This window comes from Typopeltis vanoorti, chromosome 13, assembly GCF_054136105.1.
Source record: "Typopeltis vanoorti isolate ZY-2024b chromosome 13, IOZ_Tvanoo_1.0, whole genome shotgun sequence".
In the NCBI taxonomy this organism is placed as follows: domain Eukaryota; kingdom Metazoa; phylum Arthropoda; class Arachnida; order Uropygi; family Thelyphonidae; genus Typopeltis; species Typopeltis vanoorti.
The window spans coordinates 8622685-8647250 of NC_143561.1; the positions used below are offsets into that span (position 1 = coordinate 8622685).

General features: G+C 36.6%; 1 protein-coding gene across 1 annotated transcript in view; it reads right to left on the reverse strand.

The window, feature by feature from the left end:
* LOC150099921 (uncharacterized) overlaps window positions 1-24566 on the reverse strand; it is a 121981-nt gene that overhangs the window by 72071 nt on the left and 25344 nt on the right. The window contains exon 3 of the mRNA XM_090402414.1: window positions 18946-19111. Coding sequence (XP_090258540.1) covers window positions 18946-19111 — 166 coding nt within the window. The remainder of the gene's footprint in view (window positions 1-18945; window positions 19112-24566) is intronic.

Genomic DNA, 24566 nt, shown 5'->3' on the forward strand with positions numbered 1-24566 from the left:
TTTTAAACAATTAAAGAATGTAGAGAAATGACTAGAGCTTCTGAACCTAATGTGCAATCCACACATCTTCCTGTGATGCACCCTGTTAGTATATATTATCTACATGGATACTGAACAAATGGTGATTGACTAACAAATTGGGATTTAAGTGACTAAATTTTTATTCTATATTAGCTAATAAACCAAAATACAATAATGACAAACAAGATGAAATGCTACACTAGCTGGATTGTTGTCCAGTTAAACAAGGCTCAAGCTGTTTTCGTCAGGGAATTAGGACAAAGAGTGAATAGCTGACTACAGTTTAATGTTGAACAAATTCAAATTCAACATTAGTAAAATTCAAAACAGACCCTTCAACTTAAGAAGTATATCTGAAAAGAAGAAATAGCTGAAGAATCAGAAATATCATGCCAACATTATTATTATTATTATTACAGGACACCTCCAGGGAGTCCAAAGGCTCATCGAGGGAGGACACCTATTCTACATCTCTCTGTCCACCAATTACAACTAATCGCAACTACACCAATGGCATCTACTGTCCACCACCACCACTAGTATTTCCCCAATCAATCACAAGCATCCATGCCCATGGCAGGATTCGAACCCACAGTCTTATGGCAGGAAAGCGGATATGCTAACCACTCGGCCAAACCAGGCCGGCAATTAGTGTTACTAAACAGGTGAGATCCTTCGTTATTCAGGCAAAATGATAAAAGAAAGAAAGAATAGCTATAGTATTCAACACTAACTATGAATATAATCTTGAATGGTAAGCAGTTTCAAGTAAAGTGATGTGGGAAAACATTAATATAAGGAATTGAACAATGAGACTTAATTGGACCTATGGTCCCAAAGAAGACTGCATACTAAAAAGAAGTGAAAAACTTTGTGAGTTGTTAGAGAAAGAAGATGACAAAGAAAAGTTGGTCCTTGCTGAATATCTAAACAGAAGAGTAGGAAATTAATGTAAGACATATAGGAATGTTTGGGTAAAATGGAGAAAATAGGCAATAAAGATAAAGGAAAGAAAGAGAAGCTAGAGCAATCAAGAACAAATATGAACATAATCTTCTCGAATGGCAGGCAATTTCAAGTAAAGTGATGTGGGAAAACATCAATATGAGGATTGAACAATGAGACTTAATTGTGCCTATGGTCAAAAGATGGTTGTACTAACAAAGAAGTGAACAAAAAAAGAAGTGTTGAAAGAATGAAAGGGTTTATTATTATTATTACATGACACCTCCAGGGAGTCCAACGACTCATTGCACGAGAGCACTCTGCTTCGCTAAATACATTACACCATCTCCACTACTACTTAATTCTCCAAATACGACACTACTTACTACTACCATCAACACCATCTACTGCCCATCATCACCAATAGCAGTATATTTTGTCTGTAAATTGTATATGTTCTGAATGCCAATTTGTCTGTATGTGGGATGAAAAACCTTGCTGCCACCGTATGAGATTGGCTAACTCACCTTCAATTGAAAAAGCCCTTATAAGAATTCCCCCTCATCACAACAAGAATTGAACCCAGGTCTTTTCCAATCGAAGGGGCAATGTTCTGCTGTTCTTCCAACTGCACTACAGCACTGAAAACAAGAATCAAACTTTGGAGTCACAGTAGCAAGCCTAAAGAAAACATTGAGTTAACAATGAAAGCATGGGGAAAGTTGTCTGGAAAGATCGAAAAATCTGATCTTCATAGTGGACTCAAGAAATAAACAGGCAGTACAAGAAAATAAGAAAGCATTCCTTTTCAGCTTTCTTATATTGTTCATGGGGTGCTTAAAGGTCAAAGCTGTATAACTGAGAGGAGACCTCCACATAGCCTTTAAAGGAATGCAGAGAACCGACCAGGGCTTCTAACCTAATGTCCAATCCTCACCTTCTCGTGGTGCACCCTGTTGGGTATCTCCTTTGATACTGAACAAACGAGGATGGGCTGGCAATTTGGGATTTAGCCAACCAAATTGTATTCTTATTGGTTAAACCAAAATAAAAAATGATGGGACAACATGACAAAATTTCATGCTGGCTGGGGCGTCGCCCGGTTAAACAAGGCCCCCGTTGTTTTCGCCAGGGAACCAGGGCAAACAGCGAAAAGTCTACTGGAACAAATCTGAAAACAAACCCCAACTCAACATCACCAGAGTTAAAGATCGGTACCATCAACATAAGAAGCCTGAATAGCAAAGAAACGGAGCTAGTTCAGGAATTAGATGAGTACCAGATCGACATAATAGGGGTGACTGAAACAAAACAGACCAAAACTGGTGAGATCTTTCTGAGCAATAAATACAAAATGTTATATTCAGGCAATGACAATCAAGGAAAAGAAGGAGTAGCCATAGTATTCAGCACAAAATACGAGGCTAATCATCTTGAATGGCAGTCAGTCTCAAGTAGAGTCATGTGGGCAAATATGAGAATGGGGAACTGGACAATGAGACTTATTTGTGCCTATGGTCCCACAGAAAGTTCTACTAAGGAAGAAGTGGAGGAATTTTTTGAGGCTTTAGAAAAAGCAACTGATACAATGAAAAAGGGAAAGTTGGTCATTGTTGGAGATCTAAATAGCAGAGTACGAAATGATTGTGCGACATACAAAAATATTTTCGGAAAATTTGGAGAAAAGAGCAAAGCTAATAATAATGGCAAATATCTGTTGGATTTCTGCTCAGGACATGGACTGCTTATCACTAACACCATGTTCCAACATAAAAATGTGTACAAATTCATGGAGAGAAGAGGCAAGGAATAAGAAAAGTCTCATTGACTATGTTATTGTTGATAGTGATGTTTTCTCCCTGGTGCAGGACACCAGAGTGTACAGAGGATTTGAAATTGGAAGTGATCACTATTTAGTCTTGAGCAGGATAAAATTGAATTTCATATTGAAAAGAATAACATGTAAGAAAGATTTAAAGCGAATAAAAGTTGAGCAGCTCTCAGATGTGAACTGTAGACTAAAATACAGAAAGATTATTGAAAAGAAAATGAAAGAGTTTGAGAACAGGAATCAAACCTTGGAGATTCAGTGGCAAACTCTGAAGAAAACATTGATTGATTCTGCCAGAGAGGCATGTGGTGAGGTTGTGTGCAAGGATAAAAAAATCAGAACTCCCAACATGGACACTGGAAGTTAAAGAAGCAGTGAAGGAAAAGAAGAAAGCATATCAAAAGTTCCTGGCAAATAAGTCAGCTTTTACTCTTACAGAATACAGAGACAAATGTAAGAAAGCTAAACAGTGTGTAAAACTAGCTAAACAAAAGTCATAGGAGGACTTTGGCAAGAATATAGAAAATAAATATCAAGAAAGTGGGAAAATATTCTGGAGGTTGTTGAAGAAGCTTAGGAATGGAGGAAAGAGTGCTGTAAAGGGAGTTAAAGAAGATAAAGGTGACATGAAAATGGGAGAAAAAGATATCCTTGAAGTATGGAGTAAATACTTTGAAAAATTGCTAAATGAAACAAGCAGTGATGACAGCACGGTGATAAAAAACACTGACCAGGCATGCAGTCAGGAATACATATCCATACTTGAAGTAGAAAAAGCCATCAAAGGCTTGAAATATGGAAAGGCAGCAGGAGTAGATGATATTCGACCAGAAATGCTGAAGTATGGTGGTATGAAAGTCTTACAGTGGCTGCACTGCATAATTCAGAAAGCCTGGACAGAGGGACGAATTCCTGATGATTGGAGTAGAGCTCTCATAGTACCCATATATAAAAAGGGAAATAAAACTGAATGTGAGAATTACAGAGGTATTTCCCTACTGAGTGTTCCTGGCAAGATCTATGCAAGTATACTTGAGAAACGGTTGAGAAGAATTGTGGAAAAAAAGCTTGGTGAAGAACAAGCTGGATTCAGACCAAATAGAGGCTGTCAGGATCAGATCTTCACTTTACGACAAATAGTCGAGAAAGCATGGGAATATAACAAAGATCTGTATTTAAGTTTTGTCGATTTGGAAAAGGCATATGACAAGGTGCCAAGAGAGAAGCTATTCAATACGCTACAGCTATATGGTGTCAATGGGGCATTATATCAAGCAATACTTAGTCTTTATTTGAGTTGTAAGTCAGTAGTTAGAATTGAAGGAAGTACAGGAAGATGGTTTAATGTTAAATATGGTGTGAGACAAGGATGTACATTATCCCCTCTGTTATTCATTATCTATATGGATCACATTATGAAGGAAAGTGGTATTAAACCTGATATCAAAATTGGAGATGTTAATATCAGCTCTTTGCTTTATGCGGATGATGTTATACTTCTAAATAAATCTGCTACAAGTCTGCAAGATTCTCTGACTAAATTGAATAACTGTTGTAATAGATATTGTATGAAGGTCAGCAATAAAAAGACAAAGACAATGAAAATAGGCAGAATCATTGAAAATGTCAACTGTGTTGTGAATGGAGAACCTGTGGAACAAGTAAAACATTTCAGCTACTTAGGTACGATTTTTACTGAAGATGGTAAATTAAATATAGAAATAGACAACAGAATCAGCAAAGCTGGTATGATGGGAAGTCAATTGACTAAGTTCATATGGAATAAGAGAGAAATTAGTCGGAACACTAAATTAGCTGTATACAAGACAGTGTTTAAACCAGTTTTAACTTATGGATCTGAGAGCTGGGTCAGAAGTAGAACACTTGACCAAAGACTAGAGACCGCAAATATGAGAGTCCTGAGAAAGATTAGAGGCGTGAACAGATGGCATCAATGGCAATATCATATTAAAAATGAGGATATTAGGAAAGAACTTGACATTGTCAGCATCCAGGAATGCATTAGCAGAGCTAATCTCAGGTGGTATGGTCACTTAAATAGAATGGGAGAGGAAAGATTAGCAAAACAAGTGTTCTCTGCCAGGTTGGCAGGAAAACGACCCAGAGGAGGACCAAGATATAGGTGGATTGATACGGTACAAAGTGCCTTAGAGGATAGAAATATAAGATCTGATAATGTTGGAGTCTTGACAAGTAACAGACTGATTTGGAGGAAAATTTAAGGAAGTTAGTAATGATGTAATTTTTTCATGTAGTACTGTCATATCCTGTACACCCCTTGAGGGTACATGGCAGGAATTTGATGATGATGATATATTGTTCATTGTATTCTCTCAGAGCAACTGCATTATTCACTAGAATACAATGAAAATTATAAAAAAACTGAGTCAGTAAGTCACACTCTTGACTGTATGAACAAACGTGTGCAACATACAGTAGTACTCTATACACACACGGTTTGGAGTGCCATATTTATGAATGTTTACTAATTATTTATTACAATTAATATTCATATTTTTGATTTTGTTGGTACTTGAAGGGAAAAAAAACATACGAAGCAGGAACTACCTGTATAAATATCATTATATTCAGTGTGGCCTGGTTTCAAATTGCATGGATTCAAATTTCACTTTAGCATGGATGTTTGTAAATATCTTTAGTGGAAAAATGAATTTCATCACCTGGTGTCAGACCACCGTCCTGCTTACTAGGGGATTGAAATGATTTTTGCAAGCCATTTCACATTTGGTTGACAGAATTCCCATAGTACAACTGATTTACAACTTTAAGGGTGGGATTTGCTTAAAACAACACACACACACCAAAGCATATCCCAAGAGTCATTTATATACACAGTGTGTGTGTGTGTGTGTGTGTATTGGGGGGGGGGGGGGAAGAGAGATAGCAAGCCTATAGTATTAGACAACATGTGTTAGCATGCCAATAAAATACACAATAGAACCTAAATAAGTTTCTGGAATCAAATATGAAAAGGAAAGAATATATGAGATCCCTTATTCAATCATCCATAAATCACTAGAGAACTCTGCTAAAGACAAATGAAAACATGTAGAAAATCTTAATGTGTTCTCTATTATCATGTTTGTGCGGATTTAGTCACCTCTTATTACAGTAAACACTGCTACAGTGAATTCATTCACTATAATAAACTACTGAAGTCCTATCTAAAGCTTCATAAAATCAATGCTATGCTAAAGAAAATTCACTATAACAAATATTTCACAATAATGATATATTCCTGTGTTCCTTACAAGTTTTCTACTGTGAGCATAAACTATAATTGACTGAATTCACTGCATGGAGTGAAAAAGCACCCATCAGAAATACAAGGTACTACAAAGAGTATAGTAGAAACTATTCAAATTATAAAAATAAAAAGGAAAGAAAGAAATAATCTCTAAAGAAATAATTTGCTGGTAGCCTTACAGAGCAGGATAGTGCTTCACTGTTGCTGCCAACTCCATAAATAGCCCTTCATGTTGATAAAGGCTTGTGCAAGATTATTTTCTTTCACTGGACTGAGTATGAAAGAATGTACAAGGCATCACCTGCTAGACCTCATAGGTTTTTCAAGGCAGATTTTCTTATTAACTGTCCTATCCACCCAAAACAGATGTAACTTACTTTCAGATGAATGGCTTATACATCCTAGGTATTCCAAAAGATGTTTATTCTTAGGTTTGATAATTTATTAGTTAGACACGTGGTTCAAACAGCTTTGGTCCTATGAGCTAACAGTTAAACTATATTAGTTGGCTGTACAATGTTTAGATGGAAATCTAATGATGTATATGGGTTTTCCATAAACAGAAAATGAAAAACCATAAGTGTAACCAACCAGGTAGAGACAGTGAATAACAGCAAGAAAGTAATTCAGGACATGAAAGCAGAGTTGATGAAGATGAGGCAAGAGGTGAAGCAAATGCAGAGTGAAATGAGGAGAATAACATATGCATGGAAGAGTGAGAAACTAGTTTTTTTTTTTTTTAGTTTCTTTAGTTTTTGAGAGCTAACTACCTTAGGCAGTATGTAACAGGAGGACATATGGGAAATCAAGGATCTTTTATTTGATTATCTCATTAGAGGATGTTATTGTAAATGAGGTGTTGAATCTCCTGACAAGTGGTGAAAGTGACTAAGAATGATTACTTGAGTAGCAGCCAGCCATAAAAGGATTTCTGTGAGAAAGGGATACATGTGGAACTTAAGGCTGATGATTACAAGTTCAGTAGATGGCTTGCAGCTATATCATAGAATAAGGAATATCATAGAAAAGGAGATCCATGCTGCTTAGGATCTGCTAAGTAAATGATAACCACTGAGGAGGATACAGCAGAGATGTTGATTAAGCAATTCATAAAGATATTTCATCCCCTTGAAAGTAACATCATGCAGAACTTGAGAATAGTGGAAAGGGAAGAGGAGCCACTGATGGTGAGTAAGCAGGAAGTATGAGGAATTTAATCTCCTGAATCTAAACGTGATATCAATAAGGGTGTAAGATTTGATGGTATATCACCACTTGTCGTGGGATGCCCTAGGAAGTTCACAACAGTTATAAAGTATCTCATTAACATGAGTGTTAAAATGAGCCAAGTTCCAAAGGAGTGGAAAGATGGTAAAATTTTTCTGCTTCATAAAGGAGATAAAGCTAAAGCTTCAAATTACAGGCTGCATGCGTACAAAGAGCAAACAAGAAAGGCGACTCGCTTTGCAAGGATAACAAAGTGTAGTATGAGCAACAGCAAGCTTTGCAATCTTTGTCTAGAGTTGTGGTAAACACATTAGTTTAATAAGAACCAGAATTCAGCATTGGGTTCACAACAGCAGCATTCTATTTGATGGGTAGCATGGGTTTGCTAAAGGAAGATCATGTTTTAGCAACCTACTTACTTATTATAACAAGGTGACAAATGTAGTGGATAAGGACAGCAATATATTTATATTTTACAAAAGCCTTTGATAGATTTCCACATGAAAATCTAGTAATTAAATTGGAATGGATGGGGTTGATAGCAGATTGAGGAAAGTCATTAATGGTGTGCCCCAAGTCTGTTTTGGGGGCACTGCTGTTTAATTTATATGTAAAAGATATTGGGAAGGACTTGAATGGTGACATACAGTTGTTTGCAGATGAGGCACAGTTGGGAACAACTATGCTAGACCAGATATTGCACTCTTGGAAGAAGACTTGAATGAATAGCATTAATAGTTCAACATAGCAAAGTGTGAGCTTTAAAATTCAGGAAGTAAAGACAGGATGTAGAGTATAAGACTAGTGGGATATCTTGGAAGAGTTGAGGGAAATGGCGACAATGTTGGATAAGGACCTGAAATATAAGATAAGCATTCTGATAAACTGGGGTAGCACAGTAGATTATGGAATAATCTACTGTGCTACCCCAGTTTATCAGAATGCTATGTACAGATTGTATGTACAGAATGCACAGTAGAATGATGCAGAGGATAGCGACATATAAAAGTAAGGATATCGTGACTCCAATGTATAAGATTTTGATCAGATATGGATAGCTATGTACATATTTCGTCACTTAGTTATCTAGAAAAGAGAAACCTGAGCTGGCAGTGTTCATGAAGAAAGAATTTGGGAGGACAGAAAGAAGTGGAGAGATAGATTTGACCTGCCTGCTCTGACAGTTTCTATCACAATAGTTGTTGCTAAAGAAGGTATAAAAATTCCTTACTAATTTATGTCTCGAATCATGTCCTCTCTCCTCCTTTCTTCCACTAGACTCTGTAATTTGCATTGCTTTAATCTTTTTCATACTCACCATTCCAAAGAGACAAGAAACCACCTTAATCAATTGTCTCTAACCCTTTTCCAGCATCTCTTCTAAAGGATGAATCTTTAGACGAGATGCTTTAGTTTTCTACTTTAGAAAACCCAGGTGATGAAATCTGTATCCAGCTATCCATAGCTGATCAAAACCTTATACACTGGAATCAAGATATCCTTACTTTGATATGTCACTGTCCTAAATGGTAAGAGGTTGTTAATTTGGTAATAACCCCTTACCAAATCAAGAAATGTCTATTACCAAATTAATATGGATGAGGTTTATTACAGAATGGAGGGGGTGATACCCCCCTCACACACACAATGACAATTTTGACTCCATGGGGGTCTGATAATAAGGAAGATGTGAAATTAAAGTACCCTTTTTATTTTGATGAAATAAAACCGATTAAATGAAATACATGAATTCATTTGTTAGGTATAATAAGAAATAGTTAGGCATAGTAAATTTTCTTTAGCATTGTCCTCAAGTGACTCCAGCTAGGACTTTGTAGTTTGTTATAACAGTGTTTGCTACAGTGAGATTGGTTTAGTTGGTTTATAGTTTATTTGGCACAAAAACTACAAAGGTCATACTGTGCCATACTAAAGGTTACAACATTAGCATTTACAGAAAATTGTAAACAATATGTCTGTACAAGAATCTAGCTTCAGAAAGCAGTATCTCTGGGTAAACAGAACTGCTGCAGAGGGCACAGCAACGCACAAGGTCAGAGGTTATTACAGTAGTGCAAAAATAGTTAACAATATAAGTTAATACATAATATATGAAACACTACGCCAAGGAATGCAGTATCTACATATATGTAAAATTATAATAGATGCCTTTATAGCAGTACAAAAATAGGCAAAAAAGGGATTGTTATACAATATGCATGGATGAAAATTAAATTTAGCAATGCAGTATAAACAGAATTTAGCAATACATATAAACAGAATTACTAGAAAGTACGCAAATAGGTAAGATGTCCTCAGCACTACATGATTATTCGAAAAATAAAATAGTAAATAAGATGCATACACAAAATGTATGTTAAGTGATGCAGTATCTACATATAAACAAAATTATTTCAGAGGTTTCAGCACTACATAAATAGATAACTATAGGTTAACATATGTATATACAAAACAAGTCAAGGAAAGCAGTGTCTACATCTAGTAAGATTACAACAAACATTATTATACTAATACTTAAAGAGTGAGAAAAGAATTATTATACAGCATCGATGCATAAAATTTAAGTTTAGCATTATGGTATTTACACATTAACAAAATTACAGCAGGGTGATACAAATATACAAGATCAAGGCCTATCGCAATACATAATTGGTCAGATTTAATCTAATGAATAATATATATGTATAAAAGTTAAGTTAAGTTAAGCAAAAAAGTATTTATATATAAACAAATTTATGATCAAATGTGTCTGTACAAATTAATTCTTTCTAAAAAATTAAAAACATCATGCAATTTGCCTGAGTCTGCTAGCCATATACACTCATTTCCCTGAGTGTATATGGCTTGGTTAGAAAGGTGAAAATTTCATTCCTCTCTCGTGTAAAGTTTTGACAATCTACCAGAATATGATGAATAGTGAGATGTGTGTTGCATTTTTCACATATGAGAGGGTCATCAGCTCTCAGTAAATGAGAATGCGTAAGGTGACTGTGACCTATGCAGAGCCTATCAAGGACAACCTCCTCCCTTCTCTTTGTACGTTGACTAGAATGCCAGTGTTTAATTTCAGGTTTAATGTTATATAATTTATTTATTGATGCTTCTTGCCATGTTAACTCCCACTAAGCAATTAGCTTTGATCTTATAAGTTGTCTGTAGTCTGTATATGGAACTGTCAAACAGTATGTGGAGAAAGGTATGAGCTGATTTAGCAGCTGCATCTGCAGCCTCATTTCCTTTGATTCTGATGTGGATGGTCCAGCAGAACTGAACATCGAAATTAAGGATTTTCATTTTGTGAAGCAGGTGTAGCACTTCATAAAGTACTGGATGTGTATACATAGGAGAGGAGATAGCCTGTAAAGAGCTCAGTGAGTCTGTATAAATCATACACTTTTGGTAGCAGTTTTCTTTTATATGCACAAGTGCAAGCTGAATGGCATGCAACTCTGTTGTATAATTACTGCAGTCTGGTGGGATCTGATTTGAGAAAATAATGTCAGGAAACACAGCAGCACAGCCAACAGAGGTGTTAGTTCTTGAACCATCAAGAACTAAATCAGTGTGTGCTGCTCTGTGTGCATTAAACAATTGCAGGTAAATGGATGATGGGGTATAAGATTTCTGTAGCTGACAAAGTGAGAGGTTGCAGGATGGTGTGCAAAACTGCCATGGAGGAATGCTGTTATGTTTAGTGTAGCTAATGTTGTCAACATTTATACTAACAACTTGCACAGTTTCTTTAATACACATACCAAAAGGATGTATAGCAGTTTGATGTGTGTGATATTGAGCTTCCCAATGCAGAGAGAAGATACTATTCAATGTAGGGTGATCTGGGAGAGATTTTATTTTTAGGGCGTAATTAAGAGACAACTGTTTCCATTGAAGTGATAGAACTGGTTCATTTGCTTCAACATAGAGACTTTGTGTGAGCGAGGAGTGAAAGGCACCAGTAGCTATCTGTATATCCTGATGATGGATGGAATCCAACCATCGTAGATTACTCTGTCTTGCCGAACCATAGACTTGGGACCCATAATCCAGCTTTGAACGTATAAGTGCACGATAAAGATGGAGCAATGAAGCTCGATCAGCACCCCACCCAGTAGAGGATAGAGTGTGAAGGAGGTTCAGAGTTCTTTTGTACTTTTCTCTTAGTTGAAGAATGTGTGCTAGAAATGTGAGTTTTCTGTCAAAGATGAGTCCCAAGAACTTGGTTTCTGTAGCTACTGGAATAACAGTATATCCCATTCTTAGTTCAAGATCTGGGTGATGAGTGCATTTTCAACAGAAGTGTACACAGACACTTTTTTCTGTCGAAAACCTAAATCCATTATTAAGAGCCCACAAAGAGACATGATCAATTGCTTGCTTAAGTTGTGTTTCAATTACCCTCATGTTACGTGAGTGACAGCAAATTGTGAAGTCATCAACATATCCTCTATCCTCTCATCATCCAACTAATGCCAGAGTCCCTCAAGGCTCAGTTCTCTCACCAACCCTCTTCTTTCTATATATCAATGACCTACTCCAGTTGACCTCTAACCCAATACACAGTTTTGCAGATGACAGCACACTACATTCCTCCCTTTCATTTGACAAACCCTACCCTAAACAACTCACTTCACCCACCACTGCCCTTAATTCCGACCTCCAAGCCATCCTCCGATGGGGCTCAGACAACCTTGTCAACTTCAACGCTAGTAAAACCCAGTTTTCTGTCTTATTTCTCACAAAAAAGAACCATCTCCCCCCCCCAGCATTGTTTTCGATAACACTCAAATTCACAAACAAGATGAAATTTCTCTCCTCGGAATTACCTTGACATCAAGTCTCTCCTGGCATAAACACATCACAACCATTGCATCCTCAGCTTCCAAAAAACTAGGTTTTCTCTTTCGCTCAAGATGCTACTTCACCTCTAAACAGCTGTTAACACTATACAAGTCACAAATCCGCCCAGCTCTCAGATCTGGAGTGGGGCTTCAAAAAGCTCGACTCAATACAGAGGAGAGCAATTAGACTAATAAGTGACCCATCCCTCACCAACTCGCTCCCCCCACTTTCACATAGATGCTTGGTCTCTGCAATCTGTATATTCTATAAATACTTTCATGGGAAAGGTTCATCTGAAACAGCACCAATAATTCCCCCACCCTGTACTAAGCCCATTGGAACACATATAGCTGCCACCCAACATCCTTTTACAGTACACCTCGAAACCCATAGAACAAGTTTCTTCTCCTCCTCATTCATTCCTGCTACTGCAGTACTGTGGAACAGTCTTCCCCCTGACATATTTCCCAAGGAATACAATACACAGGCATTCAAATCAAATATAAACAAGTTTCTCCTTTCACAACCCATCACCCATATACAGTACTAACGTACTATAGGTTGACCAGCCAACCTCCTGTATATGAGCCCAACATATATATAAAATAAAATAAAAATAATAAATAAATAAATAAATAAAATAAAAAATAGAGCACTGTCTACAGTGGGAGGAAACTGTTCAATGATTGAGTTAATTTTAATAGCAAAAAGGGTTACACTTAAGACAGAGCCTTGGGGAACACCTTATTCTTGATGATATGGTCAAGATAGCGTACTTCCCACTCTGACTTGGAAAGTTCGCCTGGACAGAAAGTTTTTAAGAAATATAGGGAGGTGTCTTTTGAGACCTAGGTTAGAGGTCTTTTAATATGCTATATCTCCAGGCTGTGTCATAAGCTTTTTCCATGTCAAAAAAAACTGAGACAAGATGTTCTCGCTTCAGAAATGCATTTCTTATACAAGTTTCTAACCGAACTAAATGGTTTAAAGTTGATCAATGCCTACAGAAACCACATTGTGCATTGGAGAGAAGACTGTTGCTTTCTAAATACCAGAGAAGTCTGGCATTAACCATTTTTTCTAGTATCTTACAAAGACAGCTGGTCAGAGTAATGAGTTGATAATTATTTGCTTGTGTTGGATCTTTTCCTGGTTTTGGGATAGCAATGACAATTGACTTATGCCAAGAATTTGGAAACTCTTCCTCTGCAAGTATTCTATTGTATAATAAGAGAAGACGATCCATTTAAGATGATGGTAGATGTTTTATCATTTCATAATGGATGTCATCAGGTCCTAGTAGACTAGGGTGAGATTGTAGAAGAGCTCTTTTTAGTTCCTCCTTGACAAATGGCTGATTATATGGCTGAAGAATGTTGGTAGAAAAATTAAGCCTTTGTTTCTCTTGCTGCTCTTTCAGTATTAAAAATTCCAGAGATTTTAGCAAAAGTTTCTCCCAAAGTATCTGCAAAAGCTTTGGGATCAGCAAGAACACTTCCATTATAGTCTAAGGTGGACAAACAATGTGTACTATATCTACCTTTCATTTTCCGGATTTTATCCTATACAATTTTCGGACTGGTCATTTGATTAATTGATGTAGTAAATTGGATCCATGATTGTTTTTGACTCTGACGTCTTACATAATGTGCTTTGTCTTGAGCACACTTGAAAGGTATTAAATTTGATGTGGTGGGATATCTACGAAATATGCTCCATGCTCTGTGTTGATCTTTTTTGGCTGCCTGACATTCTGGGTTCCACCAAGAATGTCAGGCATTCTTGGTGGAACCCAGGCTTTGGAAAGACAGGAAATCGAGATGATGTTTTTGGGATGGAAGTTGTTGCTGCCTGGACAATGCATTCTGTTATATATTTTACAGCTTCATTGATAGGTGTTTGACTGATGGCATCAGCATTAAATTTTGCAAGATGAGAGAAAGTGTTCCAGTCAGCCTGGTCCATTTTCCATATAGGTATCTGTGTGGGTGAACATGGTTCCTGTGAAGACATTGTACAAAGAACAGGAAAATGATCACTTCGATGTACGTTCTCTTCAACGTCCCCATTAGCAGTGGTAGAATGGAAGGGAAACAGATTGTAAGATCAAATGCAGAATATGAGCGGGTAGGCAAGGCATATGGAAGAAAGTATTGAGTTTATTATTTAGAAGGGAAAGGTTATTATTATCAAGAATTTTTTCAATGATTCGACCTCGTCTATTAGTGTTGGCACTACCCCATAGAGTATTGTGACCGTTAAAGTCACCCATCAAAAGTATGGGTTCAGGCAGTTGCGAGATAAGGTTATCAAGATCAATTTCATTTAACTCAGCATTTGGTGGTAAATAAATTGAACATACTGTAATAAGAAATCCCACAGAGAAGCAAATTGCTACTGCTTCCAGAGAAGTATTAAGTTGGACCTGATGGAAAGGAGAATATGACTGCCCACTAGGATAGCTACTCCTCCATGAGCAGGACCATCTCCAGTTCTATCCTTATGTACAACAGTGAAATTCCTAAAGGTACGGTCCTCATTGGGTCTTAAGTAAGTTTCCTGTAGACAGAAACAGAAAGGTTTGTGTTTCTGCAACAACATCTTGATGTTGTCAATATTCTGGCGGAAATGTCCATTTTTACATTGGAACTGTCCCAGGACAGTTCCATTGTAAAAATTTTCCTATTGTCTTGATTTTATTGACTTGTCTGGTTTTCGAGAGGTTGAGGGCTTACCTTTGTCAGATTTATATTTATCCACTGTTTTAGGGAAGTATGGATGGCTAGTGTCCATCTCTTCCTCTGGTAGAGTGTTCAAAACATCAAATGTGTTAGGGTCAGTTGGTATGTTTAGTTTGCTTTCAGTTGGTATCAAAGTATCCATTTTTTCTGTGCGAGTGTCTGTGGTTTATCTTTGAGTGAAGTCTCCACCATAATTTTATTGACAGATGAGTTTCATCAAATGGGACCATTTTTGAAGTTTCTCTGGAGTAAGGCCATAGGTCTTGTGATTAATACGGACAACAGAGAAGCACTTGCGATCATAAAGTTCAGGTATGGTGAAATTATGGTGGAGACTTCACTGGTGGAATAGACATACATGTTTGAGTTGCTGTTGACACTTTTTGAATTGTTACTTTTTCAGCATAAGAGGATCGTAGAACAGATGTAATGGTGGCCAGCATTTTTTTTGCATCCTAATATGCTATGTTTTGCTCTGTTTTAATTTTTTGTATCTCTTTTTCATCTTTTCATTTCTGACATGCATGAGAGTATGCTGGATGATCTCCCTGACAGTTGACACATTTAGCTTTTTTTTTCACAGCAAGATTTATTATCATGTTCTTTACTACCACATCGGGCACAGGTAGTAGAACCACGACAGGCAGTTTGGACATGTCTATATCTTTGACATTTAAAGCATCTCAGTGGGTTAGGGATGTACATTCTAACAGGACAGCTGAGATACCCTGCTTTTACAGATGTCAGAGGCCTAGGTGTATCAAAATTAAGGATGATGCTCTTGGTTCAGACCAGGCGACCATCCCTGTGAATCAGGATGCGCCTCACACCCGTCTCTCCGTGATCTTTAAGCTCTGAACATATCTCCTCATCAGGAACATTAAGAAGATCCCATTCTGATATCACTCCTCTACTGGAATTGAGTGTTCTGTGAGGTGTTACTGCAATTTGTATTCCACCAATTGTCATTGCTCTCAGCAGTTTCTCAGAATGTTGTTTGCACATTGTTTCCACGGGGATATCACCAGAAAGCAATTTCTTGACAGTTTTGTCCTGCCAGTCCTTCTAAACCTTTTTGGATAAAGAAGGGTGACATTTCCCAATTTAAAGTTGGTACAAATGTACCAACTTTTTAAAGTTGGTACATTTATGTTAGTATCCGATATCTTTTGTTTCTTACTTCTGTTTTCATGTGCTGTATCTATATTATCAGTACTTGGTTGGGACTGTTAGGGTCCCTGACACATTTGAGGATGAAGAATTCATATTTAAGGAATTTTTAATTCGGCGCCAAAGCTCCCCCCCCACCCACCCATCCACCATGAAGGCACACATGTACACCCAATACCTGGCAAGCAAAGACTGCGCTCAGGAGTGGAACGCCAGGGCTACCCTGGACGCTATACCTGCACTGCAGCAGGCCTAGGATCCCAACCCCAGACCATGGGGTGAGAGACTTACTGCAACATCGTTGACCCTTGTAGGCAAGCCCACTAGCCGATTGATCCTGGCTGGGCCATCCAGGACCACCCGTCTTGCCGAAGCAGGGGTCAAAGTAGTGCAAGACTACCAGGACCCCCACCCCTTTCCGGATGTCCATGGGTTGCACTGCACGCAAACATGGCGTTGGATCCCAATGATGGTGGTCTGGAAAAAGAATAGTGAAAAAGACTCAGGAGAAGTAGAGCAAATAATATGGGAAGAAAAGCAAAGAAAAAGAGGAAGAATGAAAAGGGGCAGTACTATTACTGGGAGGTCCCCTCCACCACGAACAGGTGCCCCACATGGAGGGGGCTACAGTGAGAGCTAACTAACATCCAATTAAATAAAAATTCAGTGCTGTTTCTATTACAAATATAGACACACACACACAAATACGAATTAACACTGTATAAAAGACATTCTAAACTACCTTTTCAAATATGAGAAATTAATACAGAATCAGCCTTGTTCAGATTGGCAGGTGTAGAAAGTCATTACAAGATTTCTTGAATAACATCACAAATTTAAAAGAATTTAAAAATAAATGTTACAGATTTTAAAAATTTTCTATCTTTACATTTTTATGACTATTTTAAAAAATCACTCACTATGAAATAATTTAGTTATCTATTTAAAACATTTTACAAAGTTATTTTTAATGGCCTACTACACTACTTCCATGTACACTATGTTTCAAAATTTACTGCCAATATTTATGTCATCTGCTATAGTATGCCCACAGATTCGAGACCCTTCGACACTTATACGCATGTCACGAAAAGTAGAATCCATGCTGATAATAGGGTAATCAATCCTTTGCAATGTTATATGAGTGTGTTTTCCTTATTTTTTTTTTTTTATTTTAAAGTATTTTCCCAAGCTTTAATCACGAGTAAAAGAATTAGTGAGCAAAAAAGTGGATGTGTGAAAAAGATTCGATGATGAAGAGAGAACCAGTAAAATTTGCAGAAGAGTAGAAGAGGCAAATAGGGCCATACCATCGGCTGTATGAAAAAAAGAAACAAAATGCCTGCTAAACTATGTTAGCTCAATTCTTTTTTAAGAAGTAGAATAATAAAATTTATATTCTAAATATGATTTATTGTCTTTCAGCTCAACGGTTTTCCTTTAACTAGGCCCTGAGACATACCTTAATTCTTTTATAAAAAAATTAAGGTTCAAAAAAGAAATTTGAGGAATGAATTATACTGTTTCCCATAGGTTATTATGTAATATATATATTCGATTACTGCATTTTCGATTAATGCGCCTGTTTTAAAGAACGCATTAGGTGCACTAATTGAGGGATTGCTGTATTCTTCTTCTTCACGTCTAATCTCAACAAAATGACTAGTCTTTTTCGTACGGAGACCAAAAAAGCATGGAACTTTATATAAACCAGGAAGGAACAGGGGATGCATTTTGAATTTCATAAAAAGGAAAAAAAGTGAATTTTTGAACCAGAGATAAGGAAGGAAAGAATTTAATTTAAGCAGAATATGAGCATTTTTTTCCCAGAAACATTTTTGACATAGGAATATATTTATTTGACTTTCATTCCCATCAGAGGGTCGTTTTGGCAAATAGTTATTCATTAGCTTATATTATGGATATATCATAACCATTTAAACAAAGGTCACTTAGTCTGTACGTGATTATATTCACACACACACACTAACAGTTCTTCATAAGACCAAATGTCACAGATGGACTCAAGCAAGCATTTTAATTATTCGAAATTTCTGGCTAGGTGGCTGATGGGAATCAATATGTATAAATCTTACAGTAAAAGCACGCTTTCTGTAAAAAGAAAATATTAAAAATCATGAGGATAATGATGTATGAGACAGTCTAGAAATGGTAAGGAGCTGTCATTCACTATTTCCACAGTAAATCTGATGCACCAATGGATAACATTAACATTCAGAAGGAAAATTCTCATCTCATCTTCCTTTCCCTCTTTTACCTTGCGGTGTTGAGAGTTTATTAATCGGACCTCAAACTGTTCACAGGATAAGGTGGTCAGCACTCCCCAATGTATCCTATGTCTGTAGTGTTGAGTTCTCAAGGCTGGTTTGCAGGATGAAAAACCCCAGGATAACCGGGGGAAAAAACTCTACTGTCTACACCCAAGACCGACTAACTTGGCTATGGCTGAGAAAGATCCTTCAGCTTCTCACGTCACTGATGGGAATCGAACCTAGGACACTGCTTCCCTAGGCATATGGTTGCGTAGTGGCTGTGTACAGCAACCCATTATGGACTATTCTGCAATACACTGTATATCACTTATCAGTTCATGGTGCTATTATTCAGTTCTGATAATGAACTCTAGTGGTTGAGATGGCAGTCAACATTTAATGACACATCAATAATTATTTAAGCAACATACTTAAAAGTTAGAAACAGTTAGTTCTAGAAATTAAACTCATATTTCTTTCTGTCCAAGGATGTAAAAGGATGAATGAAGAGACAACTTCAATCTGCCAAACTATAACACAAATAAATAAATAAATAATTTTTAGTCTGAACAAACAAATTGTTCATACCTGTGGTTTTCCAATGTATTTCTTGCACTCTTCCTCAGACACTTTACTAAGGCCTGTTAAAAGTTTAGGTGCTAATGTTTTGCTCTTTAGCTCAACAAGCAATGGCTGATAAGGATAATCTTCAGGAAACTGAACACACACGGTCAGTTGCTTGTATTTTGTTTTCCTGAGAAAACAATTTTTTTTTTTTAAACTACCATATAAAATTCTTTAGCTTAACATTCTTTACAGTATAACCAGTAATCTAAATCATTCTAACTAAAGTTCTTTCAATAAAATTTCCAATATTGTTATTTACTATCCACAAAAGGAAAGATGGATAGCAAACTGATGGATTACAAAGCTATTTTCCAGCAATGTTTAATTCAATACCAGCAGATACAAATGCCTAAATATAATTAAAAACTGCATCAGAAAATATTTTTCTACAAATAAACTAATGTTTAAATATAACCAACACAAGAATGCTACTGTTATAGCTATTAACAGGGTGCTAACAACTAGCCTCCACTATTACTACAGGTATCATTAAAACTGATGAATCACCTGAACAGAGAATAAAACAAAGACAAGATGCACACTCACTATGGATACAAGTTGCTCACACTTTGAATTAATATACATCATATCCTACTCTACCAAAGAAACTATTTTAATTTAGTTTCCTTGTTACTGAGACCAAACTTCAGGATCAGAGTACTCTCTCCTGGCAGAACGGGAGAAGCAAGATCATCCACCAAATGACTGGAAAAACTCCTAAAGCAATGCCATTGGATCTAATCCAGTAAATTATCAAGCCAGCAGTCTGTGGAATAATCTTTTTAAAAGAAGAAATGTTGGTCTTTCTGTAATTCTATAACTGAAACATCACTCATACTGATTACTGGCAAGGTTGGCCACGTGGTTAGCATATCTCCTCTCCAACCAACAAGCTGTGAGTTAAGACTTCTGCCTTGGGCACAGATGTTTGTGATTATCTTTAGATGGAAGATGAATTCCTTTGTTCAGTGCAAGATCACTGCTCCAATTACTGGAGGCCTGTAGTGGCATGAAAAACTTCCATGTTTGGTTTCTAGAACAGTTTCCAGATTATGCAAAAAAAAAAATAAGTTAGGGTTAGATACCAAGAGATGGCAGCACTTGTTTTTTTTCCCCATCTCTTCATCGGTTAATGCTTATAATTAGTGGTAGTCATAGGCCAGCTATCTGTGATTGGCTACTAGTGGAGACTGAACTGCCCACTCAGCCTCCAAAAGCTATATAGGATTAAAAAAGGCCTTGTGTACTCCCTATAAGAGAATAAAAGGTATTAGATGATTGTCTTTTTTTATTATTATTATGATATTCTTAAAAATGTAAATAAAAGTTTAAAAAACTTTTAATTAATTTTAAAATTTTATTTTAAATTTTAAAATTTACTTTTTAAATTTTTAAAAATTACAAACTATTTTTAAAAAAAGTTTGTAAACCTACTATTGTACATTAGTACCCCAATGTACAATAGCAGGTTTACAAACTTTTGTTGTGGGTCACATAAAAAATATTTTTTTTAATGCTCAAAGAAATGGGAAAGTGGAAACTGGGTCTTTGCTCTGAAAGCCAAAGATGTTTTAAAGCTACTTCATTCTTCCAACTCCAAAAAGTAAAGTGATTGCATTATGCGATTTGATGAAACTACCCTACAGTGTTGGGTACCACAGAGCTTGGCCTCTCCTCTTGATTCCACACATCTTAGTTCCTTTCTACCTCGGTTTACTCCTACACAGTTTCCTCCAGTCTGTTTTAATGTCTGCTGGCTGGAAGATATATCCAGGACTGCCAACATAAAGGTAAAGGATCTGCTAACTGACTGGACCTCACCAATGTTTGATATCCAATTATGTGATAAACTTACATGGCTAAATACATGTGTAAGAAAATATAGAAGTTATTAAGAACCCCAATATACTTCATCCAATGTAACATGGACATCATCAGGGAGAGAAGAGATAGGTTAACTACGTTCAAAACATGAATCACATGATTCAGGATAGAGGTCAAAAGAACAAATTAGTTATCTAAAAACTAAATAATCTAATTAATATTTAATGAACAGTTAAGATTCAGACAATATTACCAGGTTTCATTTGTTTTAAAGAACAGATGATCAAATCTGAATCTGCTGGAATGCAGAATGTTGGTCTGGTTCTAAAGAACTCTGTGGCTAGCATCAATGGCATGGGAAGCAAGACCATACTTATCAAATGTTGAAAATGCAATGTGGTCCAAATGTTCTTGGATTCTAGTCTTTGCAGAATGGCCAGGCTGTCCAAAGTAACAAAGCCAGCAGGAACAGAACACTTGATAGATACCTGGCAAGGACAGAGGTGGTAATTTGTCCATGGTAGGTGATAGACAAGAAGACAGCTTCTGAGATGGTTTGAAGGAAGTATATATATATATATATATATATATATATAGATTGTAGTCATACTTGCAAAGAATCCATTGTTCAGACATTCCTTTAAGGTAGGGTATTAAAACTTTTGATGTCAGATTGTAGTCTAGATGAAGGACAATAACTGTGAATAATTTTCTGGATGGTAGTTTTATTATAACCATAATTCACCACAGTAATTTTTATTTTATTTATTTAGTCTAACAGAAAGGAATCAGAAGAGTAGATAGCATGAACTCTGTGTACATGTATACCTATCTTTGTGATAAATGATAGCATGAAGACGAATGGATGCATCTGCTACTAATGGATGGTTTTCTATAAACAGAAAATTCCATGCTAACTGTAAAGCTATAAATTATTAATGTATCCAAAAAAGAGGAAGATTGTTTTATTCATGTTCAATGGTGAATTTGATACAAGGGCATAAGGAGTTCATTTCAACCAAAAATTGTAGTAATTCTTTCTTTGAGTAGTATCAAATTGTGAAGATATCAACCAAACAAAGCCAGATATGAAGTTGGGGGATGGTATGGAAAAGTTGATTTTCCAGATAATCCATAAACAATCAGCTAAAGATGGTGAGACAGAAATGCCTGTTGCTGTTCCTTCAATCTGTTAGAACAAATTATTCCGCCATGTAAAATAGCCTACATTGATAGTGAATTTAAACAGATTTGCAATGCCATCAGGGAAATCAGCTTGTAATAACTAAATACAGACTCTTGAAGTGGTATGTTGTTGAATAAAAAAAACTACATCAAAGGAAACCATTATTTCATTATCCCAGAGAGACAGATCTTTAATTTTTGTTTGTTTGTTTGTTTTGGAAGTCAATGCTGTTTTTAATATAAGAGCTAGCATGACCAGTGAGGTTTCAGAGATTAGAAAGATGTCTGGCAAGATGACAAGCAGTAGAGCCAATACAGTCCACTATACAGTACAGTGGATAGTCAACTTGGATTTAAGAAGACCATAGAGAGAGAGATGTGGCAGACAGGCATAATGAATTCATAACTTCTCAATAGTGCTAGCATTCCATGATTGTACATGGGACAATAATTTTTTTTAACTTATTTTACTTTTTTGTTAAGTGCATGCTCAGCACACTATAGGTTAATCAGAATTACAACTTCTGGATAAATAACCTCCTTATACTCTTGTATGAAATTCACTGTTGAATGTCAATCCAACAAGTCTTCTTTTTTGGATACCTTAATAATCTCCGTTTTTGCTCCCTGTAATCCTACAGGGAGCATTAAATTTTCTGTTTATAGAAAGCCTTTATTTCATTCTGTTGGATGAAATAAATAAAATAAAATTCATTCTGATGAGTTATAATGAAAGTATATCTAAAAAATTATCAACAGTTACTGTCTCTCATCCAGACAACAATCTGATGTGAAAAGAATTTCCATACCCTTACCTTAAAGGTTAAAGGAATGTATGAACAAATAGCATGGATTCCTCACAAGTAAACATATCGGCTACTGAATTAGAAGCTTTTATTTAATACTGTGATGGACCTCCTTTATCTCGAATTACAACAAATATGTGGTTTGACATAGATTTCCATAAGGTGTTGGATTGCATTTACATCTACAACATACTGGGTGTTAACCAGACAGTCCTCCAACAGGCTCAGATTTCACAGAAGAGGACTTTGCTTCCAGATCTGTTTTTCTAACATGTCGCATTCTGAATGAGGGGTTCAGATCAGGGCTTTCTGGTGGATAGGGAAGATATCTGGTGGAAGTTGCTGTCATGCTCGCTGAACCACTGCTGAGCAATTCTTGCACAATGGACAGTAGCATTGTCATCCATGAAACAACTGTCACCAGCTGAATAAAAAGTTAATATTACAGCATGGACTTAATTGGCAATGTCAGATATTCCTTGGAGGGCATCCAACCTTCCAGCAATATCAAGGGACCCATTCTGTACCAAAAGAACGTGACCTACACCATGACACTACCTCCAGAACCTTGAGTTGTATTTGTAAAGCAAGCTGGATTCATTGCTTCATAAGGCTCTGTCAAATTCTCTGCCTATTGTTGGTATAGAACGAGATGTACCTTGACTTGTTGGGACCATGCTTTTTTTCCCATCTTCCAGCATCCAATCATAGTGTTCCCAAAACCACTGTAGACAAACTTTCTGGTTCTGCAGAAATCAGTGGGTTCTGTATGCAACTGCCAATACCAATCCTCTTCAATTCCTTGTGCATAGTTTGGTGAGATATGGGTTGTGAACAGATTTCATTAAATGCTTCAGCCAATTGCTGAACACAGGAAGTCTGTCAGTATAAGCCTTCTCAGACAACAGTGATCTTGTCCTGACAGACTGTCTTAGGGCTACAGTTATGCCTCTTAAACAAGCAATGTGGATTATTTTTCCATTGATTAATTAAACACCCAGGATATCTCACCTTTTGAGAAACCAGTCATCTCTGCTGCTTTCAAAATCATGGCTCCAGACAGGTGGGCACTCACAATAAGCTCTTTATTGAACGCTGAAAGATCCTTTGTTTTTCCCATTGTGATAAACACTATTGACAATTACTGACCAGTAGCTTTCTCAAATAGCGGCCTGGAACATGTGGTGACACACATGACCAAGTATTTTGCATATATGCTGCATAAGTGACATTTACATATATCTGCATAAAGGCTTCTTATTCAGGACTGGTATGTGTACGATCTATACACGTCTTTCAAACCAGCTCAGAAGCTGTCTTGCTTGCTACTATTCACCAAGAGCAAATTACCACCTCTCTCCTTCCAGGCATCTATCAAAAATGCTGATATTTATTAACAATATACACAGTGTGGTATATCGTTAACCATTTACACAGAGAACACGTATCGAAAAATAAATAATTTATTACAACTCCAATATACTTCAGCCAGTGTAACACAGACATCATCAAGGAGAGAAGAGAAAATCAGTAAATTACATTCAAAACGTAAATCAAGTTATGAGCCAAAGAGCATGTGCTTACTAACTTATGTCTCAGTCAGAGCTGAAGCTTACAGGATAATTGCCTGTTAGAGTTCAAAGGAACAAGCTGTATGGTTTTGGTTTCTGTAACTAAAAATTAAATAATCTAATTAGTATTTAATTAAGGGGATAATAAATCCCTCATTGTTTCAAAGCCGAATAAAAAACTCGAAGATCAAAATCC